The 22,062-nt window shown below is 35.0% G+C and overlaps 2 protein-coding genes across 2 annotated transcripts in view; both read left to right on the forward strand.

Annotated features, from left to right (window-relative positions):
- Nucleotides 1-1,567: 1,567 nt before the first annotated feature.
- Nucleotides 1,568-14,660, forward strand: Ifrd1 (Interferon-related developmental regulator 1). Its single transcript, XM_022064182.2, has 9 exons — nt 1,568-1,791; nt 3,371-3,487; nt 5,537-5,702; nt 6,931-7,132; nt 7,352-7,602; nt 9,058-9,301; nt 10,989-11,084; nt 12,308-12,430; nt 13,467-14,660. Exons 1-9 carry the CDS (start codon nt 1,761-1,763, stop codon nt 13,551-13,553), a joined length of 1,317 nt encoding a protein of 438 aa, XP_021919874.1. The 5' UTR covers nt 1,568-1,760; the 3' UTR covers nt 13,554-14,660.
- A 6,686-nt stretch (nt 14,661-21,346) lies between these two features.
- Nucleotides 21,347-22,062, forward strand: part of LOC110829941 (very long chain fatty acid elongase AAEL008004) — a 124,843-nt gene continuing 124,127 nt past the window's right edge. The window contains exon 1 of the mRNA XM_022064184.2: nt 21,347-21,557. The gene's annotated coding sequence lies outside the window, so the exon portion shown is untranslated. The remainder of the gene's footprint in view (nt 21,558-22,062) is intronic.

Raw genomic sequence — 22,062 nt, forward strand, 5'->3', positions numbered from 1 at the left:
AAAGGATGACCCTGTAAGGAAACCAGTAATAGTAAGTAGTGAAAGAGGAAAAGGTGATCTGTCAGGACAGCCTCCAAAGTTTATGGTAAACACAAGATTATATGATATTACAACCCATACCACAGCTGACATCGTCACCATTGTCTGATATTAAATTTTTACAGCTGTGCAAATAATATTTCTTTAAGTTTTGTAGTGCATTACATATTTCTTGTATCTGTTGGGAAGCTTGAATATTATCAATGAGGTATACACTGTCTTATTCTTTTAGTATTGTACAGATATTTGCTATAAGTTACTGAACTGATGTACAACAAATAATAAGATACGATTGTTGTATTATACACTATTTATCACTATTGAAACATACAAAAAGGAAGAAGGTTGTTTTTATAATGATCATGATTTCTTAGTGGGAGAATATTTTAAATGTTCTGTTTCATGTTAAGATAATCCCGAGTCTAGTCCAAAATGTTGGGCATTGCTTGCCACTGCAAAATTAGGGACATTTTCTCATTGATACACAGATGATAAAGGTTAAAGATAATTTTCAAGCCATGGACTTAGATATCTGCTTACTTCTGTGGCAGAAGTAGCTGCACTCATGATTTGATGTCATTCAAGTCTGATATATAAGTGAGAGGGGGCAGGAGGATTATTAAAGTAAATTTCTATTCTGGAATGTGTAATAAATAAAAGTGCCTAAAATAATTTGTTATTGTTACCCTCTCCTGTCAGAAATGAAAACTTTTGAAGTAGTGGTATGGTAAGAAAAGTGCTGGTCATTGAAATTCTATTTCTTTGCCAGTATTGGCTAAATTACCCTACAGTGGAACAAATGACTAACCATATGCTTTTCATTTACCAGAAGATGCTGTCAATTATGTATATGTGAAATATGATATCTATTTGATTCATTTAATTTAATTTGTTGGTCACAATATTCTCTTAAATTGCCACATTATCTGTAATGTTATAGTATGGTATGTAATGAAATGGGTTCAGAATCCAGACTGAAAAAATGTTTTTGTACTTGAAGTTGGAAGAACGAATTTTCCTATTTTTATGACAAGAAATAAAGTGACAAGATCAGAAAGGGTTCCAGTGATACTTCAGGTACACAGAAGTGTTCTGTGGTCTGTTAATTTGGGAAACACTGTAATTTATGAGGTGATGAAATCAAGGAGGATATGAAGATTAGGACTTGGGGGGGGGGAGATATTAAATTCGTGCAAGTGTTTATTTTGAGAACCTGAAAGATTGCTCACGAGATTAAATGCTTACAGCTTGGCATTTAATGAAGCTTTAAAAACCATGAGTTGGCAGTGTTACTTCGGAAGTTTTATTGGGTTTTTCATCTGTCATTGAGACTACTGCAGGTTGTTAAACGAATTAGATATAATTCGTTACAGAGACACAAGGCTAATTTTCACATTATAATTAAATTAGTCATCAATTATATATAGCATAACACTCGCTCCTGCCAATTTAAGAGAACACATTGCGCAATGTTGAGAAATGTTACAATTTCAAACGTTGGTAGGAATATTGTGTCTATGGTTACGCCACCCAGAATCCTTTGCGCGATTATTGGCCGTGAAGGCTGGCTTTGCATGTTGTGAGGAGCATCATGTTTATGAGTTTTTGTGAAATTTTATTTATATGTCAAGTATTAAATATACGTAGGCCACAAACTATATTGAATTGTTCACCGTCTTGATTAAGTGTACATTTTAGGCCAGTTTGGAATTCTAGAAGTCATGCCGAAAGGAAAGCGAAAGGGAAAGTCAGGTGAGTGCCATGCTTTCAAGACCTTGGTGTAGGAATAGAACATTATGGCCGATGACTCCACGTTTTGAGAGGTATACCATATGAACATATGGCAATGTAATGTATGTGAGGTTGATAATAATGCATTATATGATTTATTGCAGGGCTATAGCTGGTCATTACCCTGTTGATAGTTTGAAAGTAAACCACGTCCATGTTTGGAATTTTCTAAATATTATTTTTCACGTTTGTGGTAATCGTTTTGGAAAAAAGGACATTGAGCATTGGACAGTTAATTTTATTTGTGAAAAAAATAATTACATACGCGAGGAATAAGAATTCTGTGGGAGATAAGATACATAGTGTAGACATTACAAGAACTTAGATGCGCGCACCATATAGTCATTCGGTATCTTAGCATTCTCAGTAATGTAGTAATTTAATATAGTCTCGTGTATGTAAATTAATGTCTTCAGAATTAGTAATTGACATGACTTGAACACCAAGGTCAACTGTGAAAAAAGTTTAAAATTTGAGATGGAGAAAATCAGAATTTAGGTGTATTTTGACATATCTGTGCTTATGAATCAAGAACATTCATCTGGTAGTACATAAAACAGTAAAGTAACCTATATAAATTTTAACTGCGTCATAGATTTGTTACAGCAGTTGTAGATATTCAGACTGTGATATAAATTTAATTGATGTCAGTCATGCACAAATGCACTATAAATGTAGGACCCAGAATATACATCAGAAATTAAAATAACATTCGTGTCAATTTGCACACTGCCACTGGAATCAGAACTACATGGCATAAATTTGTGAATGTTACATAATATTATGCAAAGATACAGTACCATCAGAATAATATGCAGAAAATTGTAGGTGCTGTCATGAAAATGTTAGTTGCCATAGTGACCTGGCACCTGACGCTAGTGCGCCTATGACATAGTAATATTAATACCAATACATTTGTCTTACAAGCGAAGTAATTATGTTATAAAATTGTTGGAAAAGGTTGCCGAGTATTAAGTGAAGGTACATTTTAATGGTTTTGTAGTAAGAATGGACAAACGTATAGAGAAGAACATGCAGCCAGTAGTATTGCATCCATGACACTTCAACACACATGAAGCACTATTTTGTTTCAGATTCTATAACTTGTCAATAATACAGAACCAGAAACATGAGCTGATGCTTCATGAATTGTCAGTAAGCATTTTTGGGGTCTTAACAGCATGCAAATTATGAATGAAAATAATAAAACAGATGAAATATTGTAGAAATAAAATATATTGATATGATTGAGGGAACTATGCTTTATAAATCTAAATAAATTTACCATGACCTCAGCCATCTAATGTTCATTTTATGCTGTCTCTTTTTCTAGCACTTATGATTCTTTATTATTTATAGCTTCAGATTATTCTTCTTACGCAAGGGAAATGATTGATACACAATTGTAAATGTGTTGTGCAATAGTTAGTGCTTTCACTGCATCCTGTGTTGAACTGTATAAAATATTTGTGCACATTATGTGGGACATTGCATTTTATCATTCTGTTACAAATCTAATTTGTTCTGGAATTTCTTTTAGCATTTGTTCAGAAGTCCCGTATAGATGCAATTGGACTAACATCTGATGAAGATTCTGTCAATGACAATGCAAGTGTCAACAGTATTGTGTCAGAAACAAAGAGCATTGCCGAAGAAGGTGAGTTATAAGCCCTATAATTCACAGCTTTCTTTCAACTTTTTTCACATTCCATAGAAACAAATTGGATTGCTACAGAGGTTCAGAGCAATGCCTAATATCTGAAAGGGATCCAAAAATTTAGCTGATGTGCTATGGCTAAGGACTACATTTTAATGTCAGTTCACTTGCAATGTGGTCATAAGGGAAGCCATTTATTGAAGTGCAGCAGGATTCCTGGAGTATATGTTTTGAAGGTGAAATCATGTAATGCTATCTCTAATATTAATACTAGTATAGTTGTTTTAGCTTTTCTTTATGTAAGAACCTATTCCATAAATTATACAGAGCATGTGAATAGTAATAATGAAACATTTCTGAGATTATTTCAGTCTCTGTAAATTTAATATAATTATATGAAATTCTTTTTCAGTTATTTTGAAAGTTATGATATTCATTATACTTTGTTTATAATGTATCATGTGTAAGATTTCAGATGTGTTTGCCCTTGAATTCTGTAACACCATCTGTGCCTGCAATATATACCACTTGTATAAACAAATGGAAAACCACTCTAATGTAATGGATCTGTACACAGACTAACAATTATTGATACCCTCTTGTTATTTCTTAATTTTTATTATTTTTCACCCATGTCAAAGGAACTTTGCCAAGAAGTTAAATTGTTTTGTTTTTTACCATTTTGCTCTTTCCATCACATTACATAAGGTAGTATCCAAAGAGAAGTTGATAAAAATGGGTTTCACCATTCAATTTCAAGTACCATCACTGTTATGTGCCTTCCCATGACATCTGGTAAATAATTACATCTCCTCTTGAAAATTAAATGTTTATTTACTGGCAGTAATTAAATTTAAAATAATATTGAAAGAATTTCTCCTGGCCCACACTGTTTATGCCATAGAGGAATTTGTACTACTAAAACTGACTGACCATTTGTTTGTAAATTTTGCATATGATTTTATATTTGTGAATAAGTGCATGCAATTTTATGCATGTGGAGATTCTCCAATAAGATCATATTTTTGAATGTAGTGAATTTGTGGGATGTGTCTAAATGTAATGTAAACTGGATAAGCAATTGTTAATAATGCGAGTGTATGCAGTTTAGTCTGTTGGTGTATTCTGTTCTTAAGAAATGTTTATATTGCATTTGTATTTTCTGGCTATGATGTATTTGTCTTACAGTTTGTTTCATAGGGTCTATGGGATGCGTCTGTGTGAGTTACCATTTGTTTATCCTGTCATTTATCATCTGCATATTTATTATCATGCAATTTTTGCTATCTAGTTATGGTGAAATCAGTGTCAGAGGTCAAGGAATGTCATTCTTTATTTAAATGCAAAATACTGTATGTTTGAATAGTACATGCAGTCTCCAGAGTAGTGCAGACTGTACACAAGTGGTTATCCATTACTGATGTAAAATCAAGAGTATACTGTCTCTCTCTTGCTCTCTCCTCCCACTACCATCATTATGCTCTTATTAGTGATTATACTATAGCTGCATGTATGAATCATTAGGATTTGGAAGAATTTTGTGAGTACATTTGGTAAGGGCAATGAATATGCATCAAAATTGTATTAATCATATGGCAGCTGCATTTGTTAAGTAGCTAGTGGGTTTCTATTATATAAAACAAATTCTTAGTCTTAGCATTAAATACAGAGTACTTTTGTAGAGCAGATTTCAAATATGTTCTTTAAGATTTTGTGTCCCTGTTCTTGATTTTCACTTACTGCATTAAAATGCTTTTGGTGATAACTAATCTTTGGCATTGCATAAAATGCTGATCTTTTGGTATTCCTAGAATGCCTATGATTTACATGTAATGCTTAGGAAAAGTAAAAACGATGCAATAACAATCTGTTCATTGATACTGACAGCTGACGGACATTGTGTAAAAAATGCCTAGGAATTCTGTTGAAGTACAACACATGAGATGTTTTTTTGTAACAGTGTTATGGTAAATCTGCATTTTTTATTTTACCTTAGTAAGTTAACGACCACTAATTGAATTACAAACATTCATAACTACATTATTGCAGGAGGCGATGAGGTGGATGAACAGACACAGGAAGAGGTATTTGAAGAAAAACTGCGAGAGGCAATTGATGGACTCAATCAGAAATCAGCACAGGGTCGAACATTATCACTAGAATCTGTTACCAAGGCATTCATAAAGAAGTGTATACCGGATTTTGTGTCTGACAGGTATTGTTTGTCATTCTGACTAGTGCCTGAGATTGAGTTATCTCTTCCTAAGATGTTTCCGCTGCAGATGGGTCATCTGTCAATCGAGCCTCTTCATTTATTTCTTGTATTCCCACAACTCATTATTTTCTTCCCATGAAGAAATGTTTGTGTTGAGTCAGTAACATATTACTTTTTACTGAAAATAGGAAAATAAAATTATCATTTGCGCTGATTTTTTTTACATAAATCTGTTTGATAAACTTCTGAGGTCTTGTTTTTATTTCAATTTTTGTATAGAAGCATGTTAGAAAGTGGGTGGTGTGAAATGCTACAAAAGTCACAAATGTTATATGGAATTGCAATTTGTTTTACCTTTGCATGCCATTTTAGTATAAAAATTTATCAGAATATTATAACTCACGAAGGCATGTCATGTGAAAAATATGACAGCATTTTTTTTTTCACGTGGCATGTATTGCATCTTTCTGACTTGCTGTAATCTCTGTCCCAAGAATATCAGTGCCATGCATTATTTCTTGGACTTAGAACTGAGTTTTTCATGTTGTCAGTAATGTCTGCTTCCAGGCCTCTGAACACATTTTCATGAGAGGATTTCAGTGTTTGCATGCTCTTGTAAATGATAATTGATATCAATTTTTTCTCATATAATTCTATTTTGATTTTCTTTATCACAAAAGTATTGTATTTACATGAGAAGTCACACCCCCTGCTGCATGGAAGAAATTTGGTATTCTTACTTTTCAGCATTTATTTCAATTCAGTTTATTTGACATTAAGGATCGCCACCATGTTTCATATTACACATTATTTTTTAGTCAACAGAGTTATGTGACACCATTTATTTTCAAAAACTATCCTTTTCAATTTCTTTGTCAGCCCCATATGCAAATGTTCTTTTTATTGCTAACAGTGCCATTAAAAATTTTGTGGTCAGTATCTGATATTTTCACACCTGCAAGTTAAAAATCATTGAGTGTGTGCTGCTGTCTAAAGCAGGAATTTTGAGTATAATTCATTTCAAGAATATCTTCTGCATATTCATATTTCTCAGACTGCTTTTATCAAATATGTCAGTTGTATTGTGAAAGGTAATCTGTAATAAGATCAGAAGGCACCTCAATTTTACTTTTGTCCCTGAAATCAAGATTATATTTTTACTTCCACATTTATACTAAATGTTTTTAAGACATTTTCGTTTTATGGGGAATGTTTCTTTTGTCTGTAGGCGTCTGACGCTAGCTGATGGAATTGAGCGAAGTTTGAAAAAGGGTCGTGGATCAGAACAGGCAGCAGCAGCACAGTTAGCTCCTCTGTTGTGTGTCCAACTTGGGGCTGGAGATGAAGCAGAGGAAGTATGCAAATTACTGGCACCTGTGCTGTCTGTAGTGGCCCATGATACAGCAGCATCACCCAAAGCAAGAGCAAAGGTGATGTAGCCATTTGTTTTGTTGCAGTGGAACCTTGGATATTTTTATTGCACTAATTGTTTTAGTACCTCTCCCACTTGTATAAAATTAGTTATTACAAAAATGCTTTTTAACATGAAATTACTAAAATATGTCATGGTGAATAAAATGAAAAAGGTAACTTGTAAAGAGAATTACAATGTTGCAAGTAGATGAAATAAACATATATTTATGTTTCAGTGCTGTTGGGCACTTGGCTTATGCAGTTTCCTATCTGGAGGAGAGATGGCTGATGTTATTCATCTGATGCAGTCATTGGAAACAATCTTCTCAGGGTCATACTTGAAAGGAAATGGAACCATTCCAGTAGTATCTGCAGAGCTTTCGTCACTGCATGCTGCTGCTCTCTCCGCCTGGAGCCTCCTCCTGACTCTGATGGCACCGAGCGATACTTACATGCTCATGTCTGAGAATAGTGATGGATTTGCCTCGTAAGTCTTTGGTTTAGTTTTTAACAGAATTATGTATGGTGTTTAAACTTTGCATACTGTGTAGTGTATTAGAATATAAAATAAGTAAACAAACAACTATTAACACTATAAAAAAGACACTATTGCCATACGCATTTCAATCTCAAGAGGTCATCATCAGTGGCAACAGAGAAATTCATTTAATCAAATGGTTTAAACTGGATTTAGAAAAGAAATAATGAATAGGGTATTTAACAAAAGTATTTCAAGCGACACTGCACTAGATGTTGTTATTCATAAGGGTTGAACTCTGCACTTAGCTATTGATCCGATAGTCCGGTGTCCGTAGCTGGTCTGCGGCGATCTGTGGTTGCGTTGTCCGTACCTGTGAACTCTAGAATTAATAAATTTCCCTGATGACCTCTTGAGGTTGAAATGCGTATGGCAATAGTGTCTTTTTTATATTGTTAATAGTTGTATGTTGCTTATTTTATATTATGTATGGTGTATTTGGAATGATGTGGGCTGTAGACTCTTTGTACCCACCGCCATGAAAACTTCAAATCCTACAGTATAGTAGATGTTTCCCTTTCATGAGTTAATGGGACTGATCCAAATTTTCATAAATTAATTCCATAGCTTTTGTTGTTCAGTGCCCTGTTGACCATCATCTTTCAGTAGAAGTAACAGTGGTAGTAGTAGTAGTAGCAGCAGCCGCAGCAGTAATGAGGGCTCTTCTCACTCCGAGAAAAGTCATTGCGCAAAAAGTTATTAGGTGTGTGTCAGTCTCAACTTCCAGGATGGTATTGAGAAAATAATTTTAAGTTGATTTTTCAGTCTCAGTCTTTGACAATTTTTAGATAACAGCTTTTCTTTGCACAGCAACATGCAAACTATCTGATCTATCATGCTTATAATTCAAGGTAATTCTAGCATGACCCACCTTGTCAGTAAAGAATGTAAGTCTGTCTCATTCCCTCTTCATACATCTTTATTCCACGTGAGGCTTTCCCTCTCCCAACAGTCAGTTCCTTTTAACAACAGCAATGCCAACTTAGGAAATATGTACTCTACTCTGACAGAAACCAGTTGTGCTTTAATAAGCAAAATTTATTTCATGCCATGAAACATATTGAAATATTCCAGATTAGCAAGTGGTTAAATCTGATATCAAAAGGGATAAGTAGTACACTTCAGTGCATTATTCAAAAATTGTGTTATATATTGAAGAAGAAGTCTGATAGAGAAAATTCTTGTTCTGTTCTTGTTTTAGGAATTTTCCAAATTTTTTGCCACAGTCTCATCTCAAATTGAAAAAGTCAATTCACACATGCCTGAATGTTATCAACGTTCTGATTGATTTTGTTCAGCAGTACTTTTTCATTTTTGGAGTTTGCGGAAATTTATAAAGATCACAGAATGTGACATAAGCTTTTAGAAGAGTACATAGGTAATTTTTTAGCATTTGTCTTTCAGCAAAATATACCAGCTGTCTGAATTGCTGGATTCAGCTCATTTGGATGTGCGAATGGCAGCTGGAGAGACCATAGCCCTGGCTTATGAACTTGGTCGAGAACATAATGATGACTTCCAAAGAGCCACCACACCACAGCTGGTAGATAAGTTGCGACAGCTTGCTACTGACTCACATAAGTACCGAGCCAAGAAGGACAGAAAACAGCAACGATCAAGCTTCCGTGACATTCTACACTATGTTGAGGTGATTACTGCAGTAATAATGCTGTAACTGTAGGCTTGTAATAGTGTGGACGCCTCCAGTAATTCAGATTTGTAATGAGAAGGGGATGGTTTGAAATTAAAACTTTTAATTTCTCTGCAAGAAATAAATCATTGGTTTCCTGCTTTCTCAAGTTGTTACCAACAAACCTGTGAAGAAGACCACTTTATAAGGTGGAAAGAAACATGGGTTGCTATAGATTGAACCAAACAATAGATGGCATGCAGTCAAAGATAGGGGAAGTCCATACAGTGTATCTGACGAACAAATCAACCGTCCCTGTATGGAGATTTTTGCCTGTTTGGGTTTCCATTATGAATGAGATTAGCTAGATATAGAGTCTTTTACTTAATTTCTTTGTCTGCGGAAGCTCAGTCAGTATAGTGACTGGCTACGTGCTGGATGACCGTGGTTCGATCCCTGACGGGGGCAGAGGATTTTTCCTCTAACCTCTGTGTCCAGACTGGCTCTGGGGCCCACCCAGCCTCCTCTACAATGGGTACCGGGGGTAAAGCCGGCCGGGGCGTGATGCTGACCACTCACCCCATCTAGTGCAGAGGCCAAGAAAGAGAGGAGCTATACCTCCACTCACCCCAAGTGCCTATATAGCACGTAGCGGGACAAAATTAACTTCATTTCTTTGTCTTTTGCAGGAGAGTTTCACAGGTTGATACTGCATTTAGTGCTGTACACACTGTTGGAGGTCTCTTTTCAATGTTGTTCGACTGATACCAGTTTCTTCTTTTAATTCCTGAATGTTCAGCCCCCAGTAACTTGCATCACCTCTTTTTGTTTTAAATTATTGTATTTATGCTTCTTTTATTTTGCAGTTTTAGTCTGGGCATGATATTCTAATGTTTTAAAACTAATTTTATTATTGCATAGTACAGGTGATGTTGGTATATAAGCTAATCTGTTTGATTAGGTTCCCCTTCTCAAGCATTCCTGATGGTGATAATAGTCCCAATTCCAAAATGTTTTTTGTATTAGAAAAACAAAATTAAAAAAAAGCATAATGTGTTTCAAATGTTGCTCTTAATTTGTACCTACTGGTTTTTATGTAGTAACTTACAGCATATGCATCTTCAGTGTTTGAAATAAACATAAACCATGCTAGTTGGGCTTAATTTACATAAGAAAAATCTATTAGTTAAACAGTATGTGCAGCATGATAAGCACAGATAATGTTGAAGCGCACCATTCTGCATTATGTTAGTGTCTTTAAACCTTTGAAGCCCAGTGGTAACTATGTCCAACGTGTTTCAGCAATCAGTAACTCTTCATTTTGTATTTATGCGTTTCATGTGATTCTCACTGTAAACAGCATCAACCAGTGGAACTTGGTAATGGTGAAGAGTTGCGTTTTCTTGCAGTGCAGACTGAATTCTTCAGTATTATTTCTTCTGCTTTAAAAGGTTAGAGGTAATAGGAGATTTCAGCTTTGAACATTACAATGCATTGGAAAGACTTTTAATTTTTCTTTTTGTTTCTGTCCAGGTGTTTTTTTGAAAGACAGGTTTCTCACTAATTGACGTAAAGTAGGGTGTGAGTAATGAACAGCATGTGAAAAGATGAAGACATCTTAAGACATTTGTACGGGAATATTCCAGAAAGAATAATGTTGTTTTGTTCAGGGCTTTTCTTCATGAAATAATGCTTGTGATTCCAGGATGGTGATCCACCAGACATCCAGGTGAGATTTGGTCAAGAAATACTTGCACTTGATTCATGGTGTCGCAAGAAACAATATGATGCATTCTGTCAGGTGCGTTTCCTTCGGTATATAATACAGCAAATAGCAAGCATAGTTTCGGTTGTTGTGCGTTATCTTCCCACTGCCAAAATGTTAATGCACAGCTGAGAGAGACTGCACAAGACCTAGCATTGTATCATGTCATGTCATATCTGTGCTTATTGTCAACGGGATCATTATAGTGGCATGCATTAGTAAGAATATTCTACCGTAGGTTATAATAGTCAAAATTGTATTATCTTTCTGCTAGTTAATATATGTTATCTTTAACTAGCCTATTCTAAGGTAGAATGTTCTTAGTGATGGACAGAACAAAGATTTTGTAATGAAACAAAAAGTTAATAACATTAGTATTATTTCTGACCAACATATTATGTGCATTTATAATATCTCCCATGACTTACATGTTGTGCCCATGTCATCTTCCTTTGATTTAATTCAGCATCAGTACATACTAAGAAACACGCCTAAGTGGTTAGTGTGCTTGCCACTGGACCCAAGGTTTGTGGGTTCAAACCCGACTGAGGTCGATGGATGTTTAAGGGTTATAAAAATCCGAAGCACATCTTCCTTCGGAGGGGAAGCAAAGTTGGTGGTCCCATGTCGTAGATTTACGACATGTAAAAGAACCTTACGAGCATGAACAGAATGTTTCGTAAGCACAATTCAGCGGCCATTTCTTACCTGATTCTCTACTAGATGACTCTAGAAGACAAATCAGGATTGAGTATAAATTGTGCAGTCAGTGGGCTTGCCTCTCACTACTCAAATAAGGACAAGTTGCCTTGAGCAGCTGTCCCAGAATGGGTAAGTGGCCCATTCCTTGAAGTGGAAGTGAATGAATGAATTAATTAATATTCCACTTAGTTATCAGAAACTTTCAATCTTTGTTCTTTTCTTAGAGGGAGAGACCAGGATTTACTTCCATAAGAAACAAAATGTAAAAATTGCAGTTTTGTATACTTCAGTAACATTAGATTTTTAGATACTGGTTGTAGAAATGGGAAGATTACAGGTTGTGAAATGAATGGTAGCAAGAATTTACCACATTTATTCTGATGCTGATGCAAATTAATTAAGAAGTAATATAAGTAAGAGAGACTTTGTTCTAAATTTATAGACCATTATAATCTTGAGTTGATCATTCTCTTCTTTTTTTATATCTCAGTACTTCACAAAGTCATTTAAGCATAGCCTTATTGTTTTACGAGTTTTTTATGTGTCAATTTTTTCAGGTACTGGGATCTGGGATGAACTTGCATTTAACTGAGAATGACCTAGTGCGGGATATTTTTGAGCTGGGTGAAAGGTTGTCTCCACCATACTATGCAGCAAACAAGCAAACAAAACTTGAACGGGTAAGTTAGAATTGAGATGTTCATAGGTTTTTGTAAAACGTGGCAGCGTGGTTCAGCAAGGAAATAAATGGCATAAGGTTTTTTTTTCATATGGTGGCTCTATCTAATATGGAAATTGATGAAGTCCTAAAATATATTTCAAAATTAACTTTTCATCAGTTTTTTGAACCCATGAATAGGAGATGAAACTCTTCCTCACAACCCATAATTTTCTGATGCCAGTCGCTTAGAGGCATGTGGATCAGAGATTATGGAGGTAGCGCCACTTACCCAAAAATACCCAGAAGGGGAAGCAGAGGAGAAAGGAAACACGGTTTATTTGTGTATCCAGTGCCTGTTACAGCCCAGAAAGTCTGTTGCTAAGAAAGCTCAGTATCCGTGGGTTTTGAAGTTTTGCCACAGAAATGTTTGTCGTGTAACACCGAGCATGTTTCTCTGTCACCAGATGGTGCTTGAACCTACCTTTTGGAATTTCTTGAACAGACAGATTGACATTCATTTCCTTACTCTGAAATACTGTTGCTTTGTACTGATAAAAGTTTCTGAGATGATTGGTAAGCCAGCAGCAATTTTCTGTTTATACTTCTCTCTGAATTGCTGTCATGTTTTAAAACTGTTGTCTTCTGTCCATGTCATTCTTTGTCTCCTGTATTTGAAGTCTACCACTTTCAGACTCCCTTGCTATCAGTGTTACCAAACATGGGATTATGCTGGGAAACCTCCATAAGAACTCGGCGCATCTGATACACTTCCCATACCAGTCTGTATTCGGTAGCATTGACTACACAATGCACCTTTTCTTTAATTCAGATTTTCATACGGTATTTCTTGTAAGTATTAAGAGACACAGCATCACCTGTAAAATATGAATAAACACACGATCTCTCCTTCATAAGTCTGGTAAATTGATTGTAACATGGAGTTTATGATTCTGTTCTTTCTTTGGTTTGACTTTGTTTTCGTTGTATTTGCAGGGGAAATAAATATTGCTTGATTAAGTGTATGAATTTGTATTTTATATACTTTATGTTTTCAGCACTTGATGAATGCAGCAGCTTACAAAGCCAGGACAATATCACGAAACAAACATCGGGACAAACGTTCGTCTGTCGTGGCTTGCTAAGACTTTCCCTCTTACCATGGCATGTTAAATTAATCTTCTGTTTGAAATGTAAAGGTTGTAATTGTAAAGTGGATTGGTAAATTATATAATTATATATTAATTGCTGCAGTAGCTTATATGTGTAGGAAAGGTACTGTTGTGTACAATGAAGTATTGTACAGTCAGCTGCAAAAAAACTGACATTTGAGAGCTGTCTCAGTCCTCATCATGAGGGCTCTGATGTATGCAGAGCCCAGTAGGTGTCATATGTATACCTTGACTGCCCACTTTTCCAGTGACCACCCAGTCCAGGTGGGTATATTTATGGGATTTCCTGGGCTTCACAGACATCAGATCCCTGAGGACGAGGATCAAGACGTTTCTCGAAACATCGGTTTTTTGCAGCTGATTGCCCGAGAATGCTTCATTGAACTCAGTTACCGCAAAAGCTATAGATCATGTATACTGTTGTGTAGTCTATAAATTTTGAAGAAATTTTAGAAATTTTCTATGATAATAGTTGGGATGGGGAAATCAGTAATTTTCAATTGAAATTTCATATTGAAAACTTTTGTAAGTGCTATGTGTACAATATTTGAGCATTCAACTTTGAATTGCAATTTAAATTTTCTTAAACCTATTCTTACAGATGTTCTCAGTTGCTGACATTTGTAGCTTTTTAAAGTAAATGTAGTTATTTAAATTTTAAGAATAATTAGAATACTGTGGAATTAATGTTTTACTGAGATGTTTTGATTTGAAAACAAATTAGCTGATTTGGTTTTTAATTTACAGTGTTCTGTTTGATTTATTAAGATATGTCTTGTAGATGAAATGCCAACTTATATAATGTTTTTACTTGTGGGGAAATATTCTTCCAATAAATTTAAGAACGGTGTCATTAAATGCTGTTCCCTAAGCCATGCACAATATTTAATAGTGTAAAAGTAAATTTTAGGTTCTTTCTGCAGTACCATACATTATTTAAATTATTGTCTGAGAACTGGATAATTATGTATTTGTTGGTGTTAATGCTGTGTACTATATGTTTGGCTAAATGCTGTTATGTATTTGTTATTTTTTGATGTATGGTTATTCCGCTGGGTAAATACACTTTTCTGAAATTTCTGATTTTGAATGTAGAATGTACATTGAGGTTTGTATTAGTGTTAATCTATTTAGTTGTCTTTCTGGAGTTCTTGACATGCAGAAGCATTTTGAAATGAATGTGTCATTGCACTATGATGCTCAACTTTTTCATGCTTTGTTCTAAATAGTCTTTACTTGAACGTTAGAAATCCTGTGTTGGGATTGCATAAGTAGTATTTGTTTTTAAATGACAGTAAAAATGGAGCCATCTCTTGGAAATTGAAGTGGCTTTTTTTAACACTGAATCTTTCACACAGGCTAGTGACATATGTACATATTGATATCGTTGGGTAGTGGTCTGATGTGTCAGTGGCTCCTGACTGAGTGACTTGTGTCATTTCAGATATGTTCTGCCTTTATTCATACATCTAATTAATATGTTAGCAAAATATGTGATTCAGTTTAGCTTACGATCATTGTATACAATATATATTAACTAAGCTTTAATTGAATCCCCTGAGTCGATAGTTGATCTGTAACAGCATAATTTATAAGGTTATTATAATTACCATATACATGTTGGCACTAGTGAGCTCTCATGTTCCATAAAGGGCACATATTTTTTTGATTAACTGAGCAACTATTAGGTTCTGAAGTATATGGATTTAATTTAGTTATTTTTATGTTGGCCCAAATTCATATTTTTCTAGTGCAACTCTAAAATGAATATAGAATTTTTCCAGGAATTGTGTAATTTGAGGTTCTCGTAGCTGTGAAGATGTTGGTTGTTTTCTTCGTTGTGTCACTCTGCAATCTTACGGTTACCAGTGTCCCTTTAGAACTTCATTAAGCACCTACAAAAACCACATGGCATTACAATGAAGATCATCAACATTTTCAGGACTTTTGAAATTTGATGTTTGTATAGTGGTGACAGTGAAATGATCTGAGTTTAGGTACTGTGTAGACTCATCTAGATGCCATTGAGTCCAAGAAACAGTCCCCATCATCAGGGCTGAAGTGATGGTAGGAAGTGGAGGGATTTCTGGGATTAGAGGAAGCACCCAGCTGTATACCTGCTTGTCGACTCCCCGTTGGCTTGGACCTTTTACCCTCCTTATTTCTCATCTCTTATTGGCCCACTCCCTCAGCCTTCTGTTGCTGTAACGCTATGCAAATCCCTCCACTTCCCAGCATCAGCACTTTAGCCCTGAAGATTGAAACTCTCTGAAGCTTTGGAGTCTACCAGTGAATCTGTATAGTGCCAAAACTCTGAAGAACATAAATCATTTTCAGGACTTGGTCACCATTTCAATAAAGTATATTGGAATGTGTGTATGGCAGAGTACTGTTATAGTAAGATTTGAGGTTTTCACAGCGGTGAGAATGAAGATTTCTGTCTTCTGGGTTGTTGCACTGTGTAGTCTGGTCGATGTTTACCAACGTTTCAGAGGTCATACTGCCTCCGTCATTAGGGTGATGAATATGCCAATAGGGTGTGTGGGACTAGGTTTATAGGTGCCAGAATGTGAATGGAGTAGCCTGCCCCGACCACACTACACAGCGCAACAACCCAGAAGACAGAAATTTACTGTTATAGTGTTAGGAGCCATTGATACTTCATAGAAACAAATAGGATTTTATACTGTTCTGTGTGTGATATGCAATTACATTGACTGAGGTGGTGTTAAGAATGTTATGTAATACAAAGTATTCCCTGAGATTGATTTTAGACATTTAGAGTTGTGATACTTAGTAGTCAAGTTATGGCTGGGCCATTGGGAATTTGGATAGAAGTCATAATGTTCCTTGAGATTTAAACTAAGGCTCAGTCTTGAGGACTAAATGTGCTTCCTCCTTTCGTAATATTTATAAATATTTTAAAAAAATTATGTAAATACATTATTAATTCATGAGAAAGTGATATGGTAATCTACTTCCATTAACCCATTTGTGTACTGAAAATGGCTGTCTTTTGGGATGTCACACCAAGTTGGCAGTAAGTTCCTGTCAGTATCTACCAATGCTACATCCCAGTAGCCATCTTCATACTCTTTGCCATGACAACCTAAAATCTCACCATTTGCATACTGTTTGATTTTGTCTGTTCAACGTTTTTAAAATGTGAATAATTAGAAAATATTTAAAAATTATCAGAAAACTTGTGTATTGGTATTGTCAGAAGGAGAATGATTCTCAACGCGTGATATTTCAAAACAGCCAGAGTAGCCCACCTGAATGGATGGAAGTCCTATGGCCATCAGAGTATGTTAGGGTTTCAGTCATTATGGTAAAGCACTTTTTAAGCAAAGTAATTGCATACAGAAACTTCAGTGATAGGGAATGTAGCATTTGTCAGTTTGTTACTTAAATGTTTTTTGATAGTCTGGTTTCAAAAATCCAGTTGAATTATCAGAAGTTTAATTCTTTTAGAAAAATGCTGTAGGCTGTTGAAAATACACTGAAATTTCAGGTTTCTGCATGTTGATTGATGTGATTGTTAAACTTGCATACACACAGAAATTGGCAATTACAGTTCTCTATCAGATTATTTTACATTTACTGTAGTGATAATTAATGCACTCCATGTTCTGAATTGGGGGATGATGTTCTTCTGAGGATATAGTCTTTTATTTCTGGATGTAACAGATAAAGTTACAGTTTTGTGGTGTTCAAGGCATCTCTCTTGTTCTTTGGATTTATCTGTATAAACTATTTGCTTCCAGGAAAGATGAAACCTGGAATTTGTCATTGTATTTAAGACATAGCTACAAGATGGTTTGGAAGTTTTTAATGGTATTATATGTGCATATATAAGTTTAAAGAGTTTAATGTACTGCAGGCAGTGCTTCTACATAATAGAACTTAGATTTATTGGTTTTTAAGTGTTTTAGAGTGTTATAATCTGAAATATGTTGTCAGTGCTCTGTGTAATACCCCAGACAAGCAACCATAAACAGACAGCTGATATATTGGAAAACCATACCTGTAGATCAATGTGAAAGAAGATCAGAATTATGAAAGCAGCAGACAGTGAAGTCTTGGATGTTCGGTCTCCTTAATCAGATTCAGTAAAAAAAATTAGTTCCAAAAATTGACATCTGAAGGTATTTTAAAAGTCTGCTTTGAAATAATTTAGCAGTGCCCACAGATTTGATGTTGAAGGAAACATCAGCAAATCAATTTGACACCTCTTTACTGTTTATTTAATCTGATGGAAAGCTAAGCATTCTTAAGCATAAAAGTTTTAGTTAAGTTTGACTTGTGCCAACTACTCCTAGTCCATACAGAAACATATCAATTGTTTCAATGTGTACAGTACAATGGAAACCCTATGTCGTATGTTTCGCATTTATAACCCAATTCCAGTGATCCCATGTAAATAATCTTACTGCTGCATTTCCATCATGTAAAGTTCTCGGTTTGCTGTTGAAATCCAACCTATTCCCCCCTCTAAGAGGAATCTCACATATTTACTCGCCAGTCTTATGATCTTACACCTTCAGTGGTTGTAGGTTGTTCTGGCAGAAGAAAGACAAGTCAAATTTGATGTTATGCCTTGTATCTGTGTCACTAGTGCTTACATGATGTAAATTTGTTTTTAATTTATTTGTTACTTTGCTGAAGATGATGTATGTGACAAAACAGGAAATTTCTACATTTCTGTCTAAGTCCCTTTTTTCTGGGCTTCCCAGAAAGTGATGCATTATTTTTTCTTCATTTCTAGAATCAAAATTTTTTCTAAGACGCGGGAAATTTTCATGAAATGTGACTGGGTGTATTAACTACACACAATATTTACCCACGTAATCTGTCCAGCCCAGTGGCCTCACACTTGCAGGATACTGGCATGTGTTTCTTTACTTGTATTTGTTCTTTCCTGCCTCATGAAGGCACTTCATCCTTTGAATCATCACATTATCATCCTTAAAAATTGTGCCACAGTTGACATATTTCAGGCACCTGCAAATGTGAAGGTTTGAAGGTACGGGTTTTAAGCTGTTTGCTGGATGGAGCACCTTCGTACATTAAAGTTTCGTGATTGTTTACTTGGTCGTTATATAAGTATGTGCATTGCTGCAGAGAAATAGGACATGTGCTACATTTATGTAAGGTTTAATATGCTGAAAATGCTTCTGGAGTGTTTTTGCTGTGTCACTCTTTAATATGTGAAGGAATTTCCTTAAATTTATTCTTTGAAGATTTAGGCTTCTTCTGCCTTGTAGTGTTATCAGCTGCAAACAGATTTTCTCGTGCTGAATTTGTTTTTGGGCATTAGCTGTTGAACCTTAAAAAATCCAAGCATTGATTTATGTTAATTATTTATAGTTGCCAGTAGTAGTGTCAGCTCCCTGGTTGTGATACATCAGTCGTCATTACATCAGCGCAATTCAACATCTCAAATGTTGGTACTTTAGGATGAGTACGCAGCTAATCATGGAGTTTAGCTTGTCCTGGCAAGTAACAATGCTTCTGTTTCACTGTTGTCTCCATAGACATTTTTGGTGAATGAGACTTGGTTTTTATGACAGGTAACTCTTATGTAGGGTATAAGTGAATATTCAGTATAATAATTTAATATTTCTTAATTTTCTTATTATTACCATACTGTTCACAAAGAAGTACATGCATTAAAATTCCTTACGTTCCTACTCACATATCCCGTGTGGAATTTTTTTTCTTGAACATGGTGGTTTCTTATATGAATACTATCAACATCTTTAGCCGCATATGTGCTTTTCTTGGCCATTTTCCACAGAGGATGAATTTAGGTGATGCTGGCCAGTGAAATGGAACCATGACCAGTCTCTTTTAAGAAAGGGGTTCGTTGAGGGGATAACGTGATGCTCTGCCATCTTGTTCGAATTATCCAGCGTGTCTGGTGTAGTATGTCAATATATTCTCTTAACATAAACATGGTCCTTGCTCTTGATATTTTTAATGGAGAAGAAATGCAGACCAAGTATGCTAGTAGGTGTGATTGCACACTACGTGTTTACACTTCCCAAATCCCTTTCATATTCATCTGTGACTCGTAAACTTTTAAAAAATGGAAACAATAAATAATTGTCAGTTTACTTGACCATTCACTGGCTGCTTCATCACTGAATATAATTAATAATGACTGTTCATGTTCATTGGCTTTTATCGCTAGCAGCGTATTACTACACTTATCATGGTACTGCATATCACAGTTGGATTATGCTTGTACTATATGTATATGATGTGGATGAATACTTGGATTTTTAGTTAATATCCCCCAAAAAGTGGATGGTGTGAGTTAACTTTTGATGGAATGCTTGGTTGTGGATATTTTAGGAATTTGTATTAAATTACACTTACATGATTGTTGCCTTGGTTCATGCAGCTCTGTGGAACTCGGCATTGAGTAACTTTGTAATTGTCAGCAGTAGACCCAGTGTGCACAAACTTGTCTTAAATACTAAAAATTTTCTTCTACAAGACAGTTTAATATTAAAAATATTCTGGAGTGGTATGATTCTGGTGACTGGAAGATTTTAATTCAGTCAGCAAAGTTATTTCATTGTTGCTACTTTAATGTAGCAGCTGTGTTGATGGTCTACTGCAGTTCAAAATAAATATATAAAAGTGTTGACATTTTTATAAATGACCTCGTGTTTTCATTCAGTTTTCCATAAAACTGAGTCATTAGATGTAGAAATATGATTGAGATATTTGTAATATTTATATAATTTTCTTCATATTTGTAATCACATTATTTTTGTGGTCCTAATGTTTTGATCAGCATTGTTTTACATAATACTGTTTTATGTAAGGTAGAGTTGCATCAACATCATTTTAAAGAAAATTATTGGATAACTAATGTGCTGTCCTTGGACTTCTATTGGTCCTTAATAACAGTGGTGACAATAATTTGTTGAGTTAAAACACTTTAATGTGCATGTCTTAATCTTGTTATCCTAATGAATCAGAGAAAGAATTTGACAAAATGTGTGTTGTAAGATCATAAGTTCTGCATATGAGTAATAAAAACTATTAACATCCATAAAAATTGAAGTGAATATTGTAAATATGGCTATGGTTGATTATTTAATCGCTGACAATTTGCTTTATTTGATGTGAAGATATGTTTTTCCATGCAAGCAGTTCTGTTCATTTGCTTGTGTTTTTTATTTTAAAAATTCCCTGAACCATCTTTTTCTAGGTCCAGACTTTGAATCATATGCTAGATTTGAAGATGATGATGTGGGTTATGACACCATGTAGATAGGTATGAACCACCTCAGCCTTGAGGATGGAGACAGTATATTTCTCTGAAACTGGTATTTGTCTATGAGTTTACACTGTCATACATATCTATCAATCCATCCATCCATATTACATTCCATGGGTCTGTAAGATAGATGATAATAGGATGTGGAAAATGTCATTACTATAATACATATGAAGTACAATTCACACTAATATATAAATTTCACATAATGCAAACAAAGAGTTCACCTAAAGTAATGATAAGTTACAAATAAATCAACCCATTAGATACAGAAGATAAATTATCACTTATCTGTAAAGATATGTAGATGAATAAAATTACGTTTTACAATGTTTCTCGTACTGCTGCTTATAGTAAATCGTATTTCTTACATCGCTGATTTTGAATAAAAATTATACAGTCATCTCTGCAATTACGTATGTTTCGTTAACGCGAATTTGCTCCGATGAATCGATAAAGGCTGCTTGTGAAATGTAAACTTTCTTTTGCATGTGCGAGTTTGCTCTTGTGCTACAGCGAAGAGGAGCGTTATGGCATCCATGAGGATTTATCGCGAAATTTTGAAAGGAAGAAAGAAGAAATGACAGTCCACACTACATGTCTTCTTTAAAAAACATGACGATCCTCAACCAGGGACTTCGTCAGAGAACTAACGCCGCGTCATCACGCCATCGCCAATTGTAAGTGTATAAAATATATTTTTAAAATTCCCTTTATTTTATTTAAGTTATTTCAGAGCTTTAAATGAAATGTCATATTACTCATCAATGTTTGGACACTGGGAACGCATGTCATTGACTTCCCATTGATTTACATTATAAAATCGTTCGAATTTACGCCGGTTAGTCCAGGAACACATCCCCAGCATAAATCGATGGCTACCTGTAATTAATTTACATTGAAAAGTCTACTGGATAACAATGAAATCCTGAATAATACTTTGTTCGGGCCATATCTCATGGTAAATAATGGTTAATGTTTTCTATCAGATTTGTAGCTGCTCTGCCACTGCCACCAACATTTGAACTTGTTTCACTTTCCACCCATTTTGCTATCTTCCTTCCCTTTGTATCTCCTCTTACACTGGACAAGGCCCATAAATGCCTCTGTGAACTGGAAAATAAATACTTTGTTACAGTATGGTTAAACAATGAAATTATATAGAATAGTTATAGGTATGTGTAT

Source organism: Zootermopsis nevadensis, unplaced genomic scaffold, assembly GCF_977971745.1.
Source record: "Zootermopsis nevadensis isolate Lab colony 2312 unplaced genomic scaffold, Znev_1.0 Znev_ptg000001l, whole genome shotgun sequence".
Lineage (NCBI taxonomy): Eukaryota > Metazoa > Arthropoda > Insecta > Blattodea > Termopsidae > Zootermopsis > Zootermopsis nevadensis.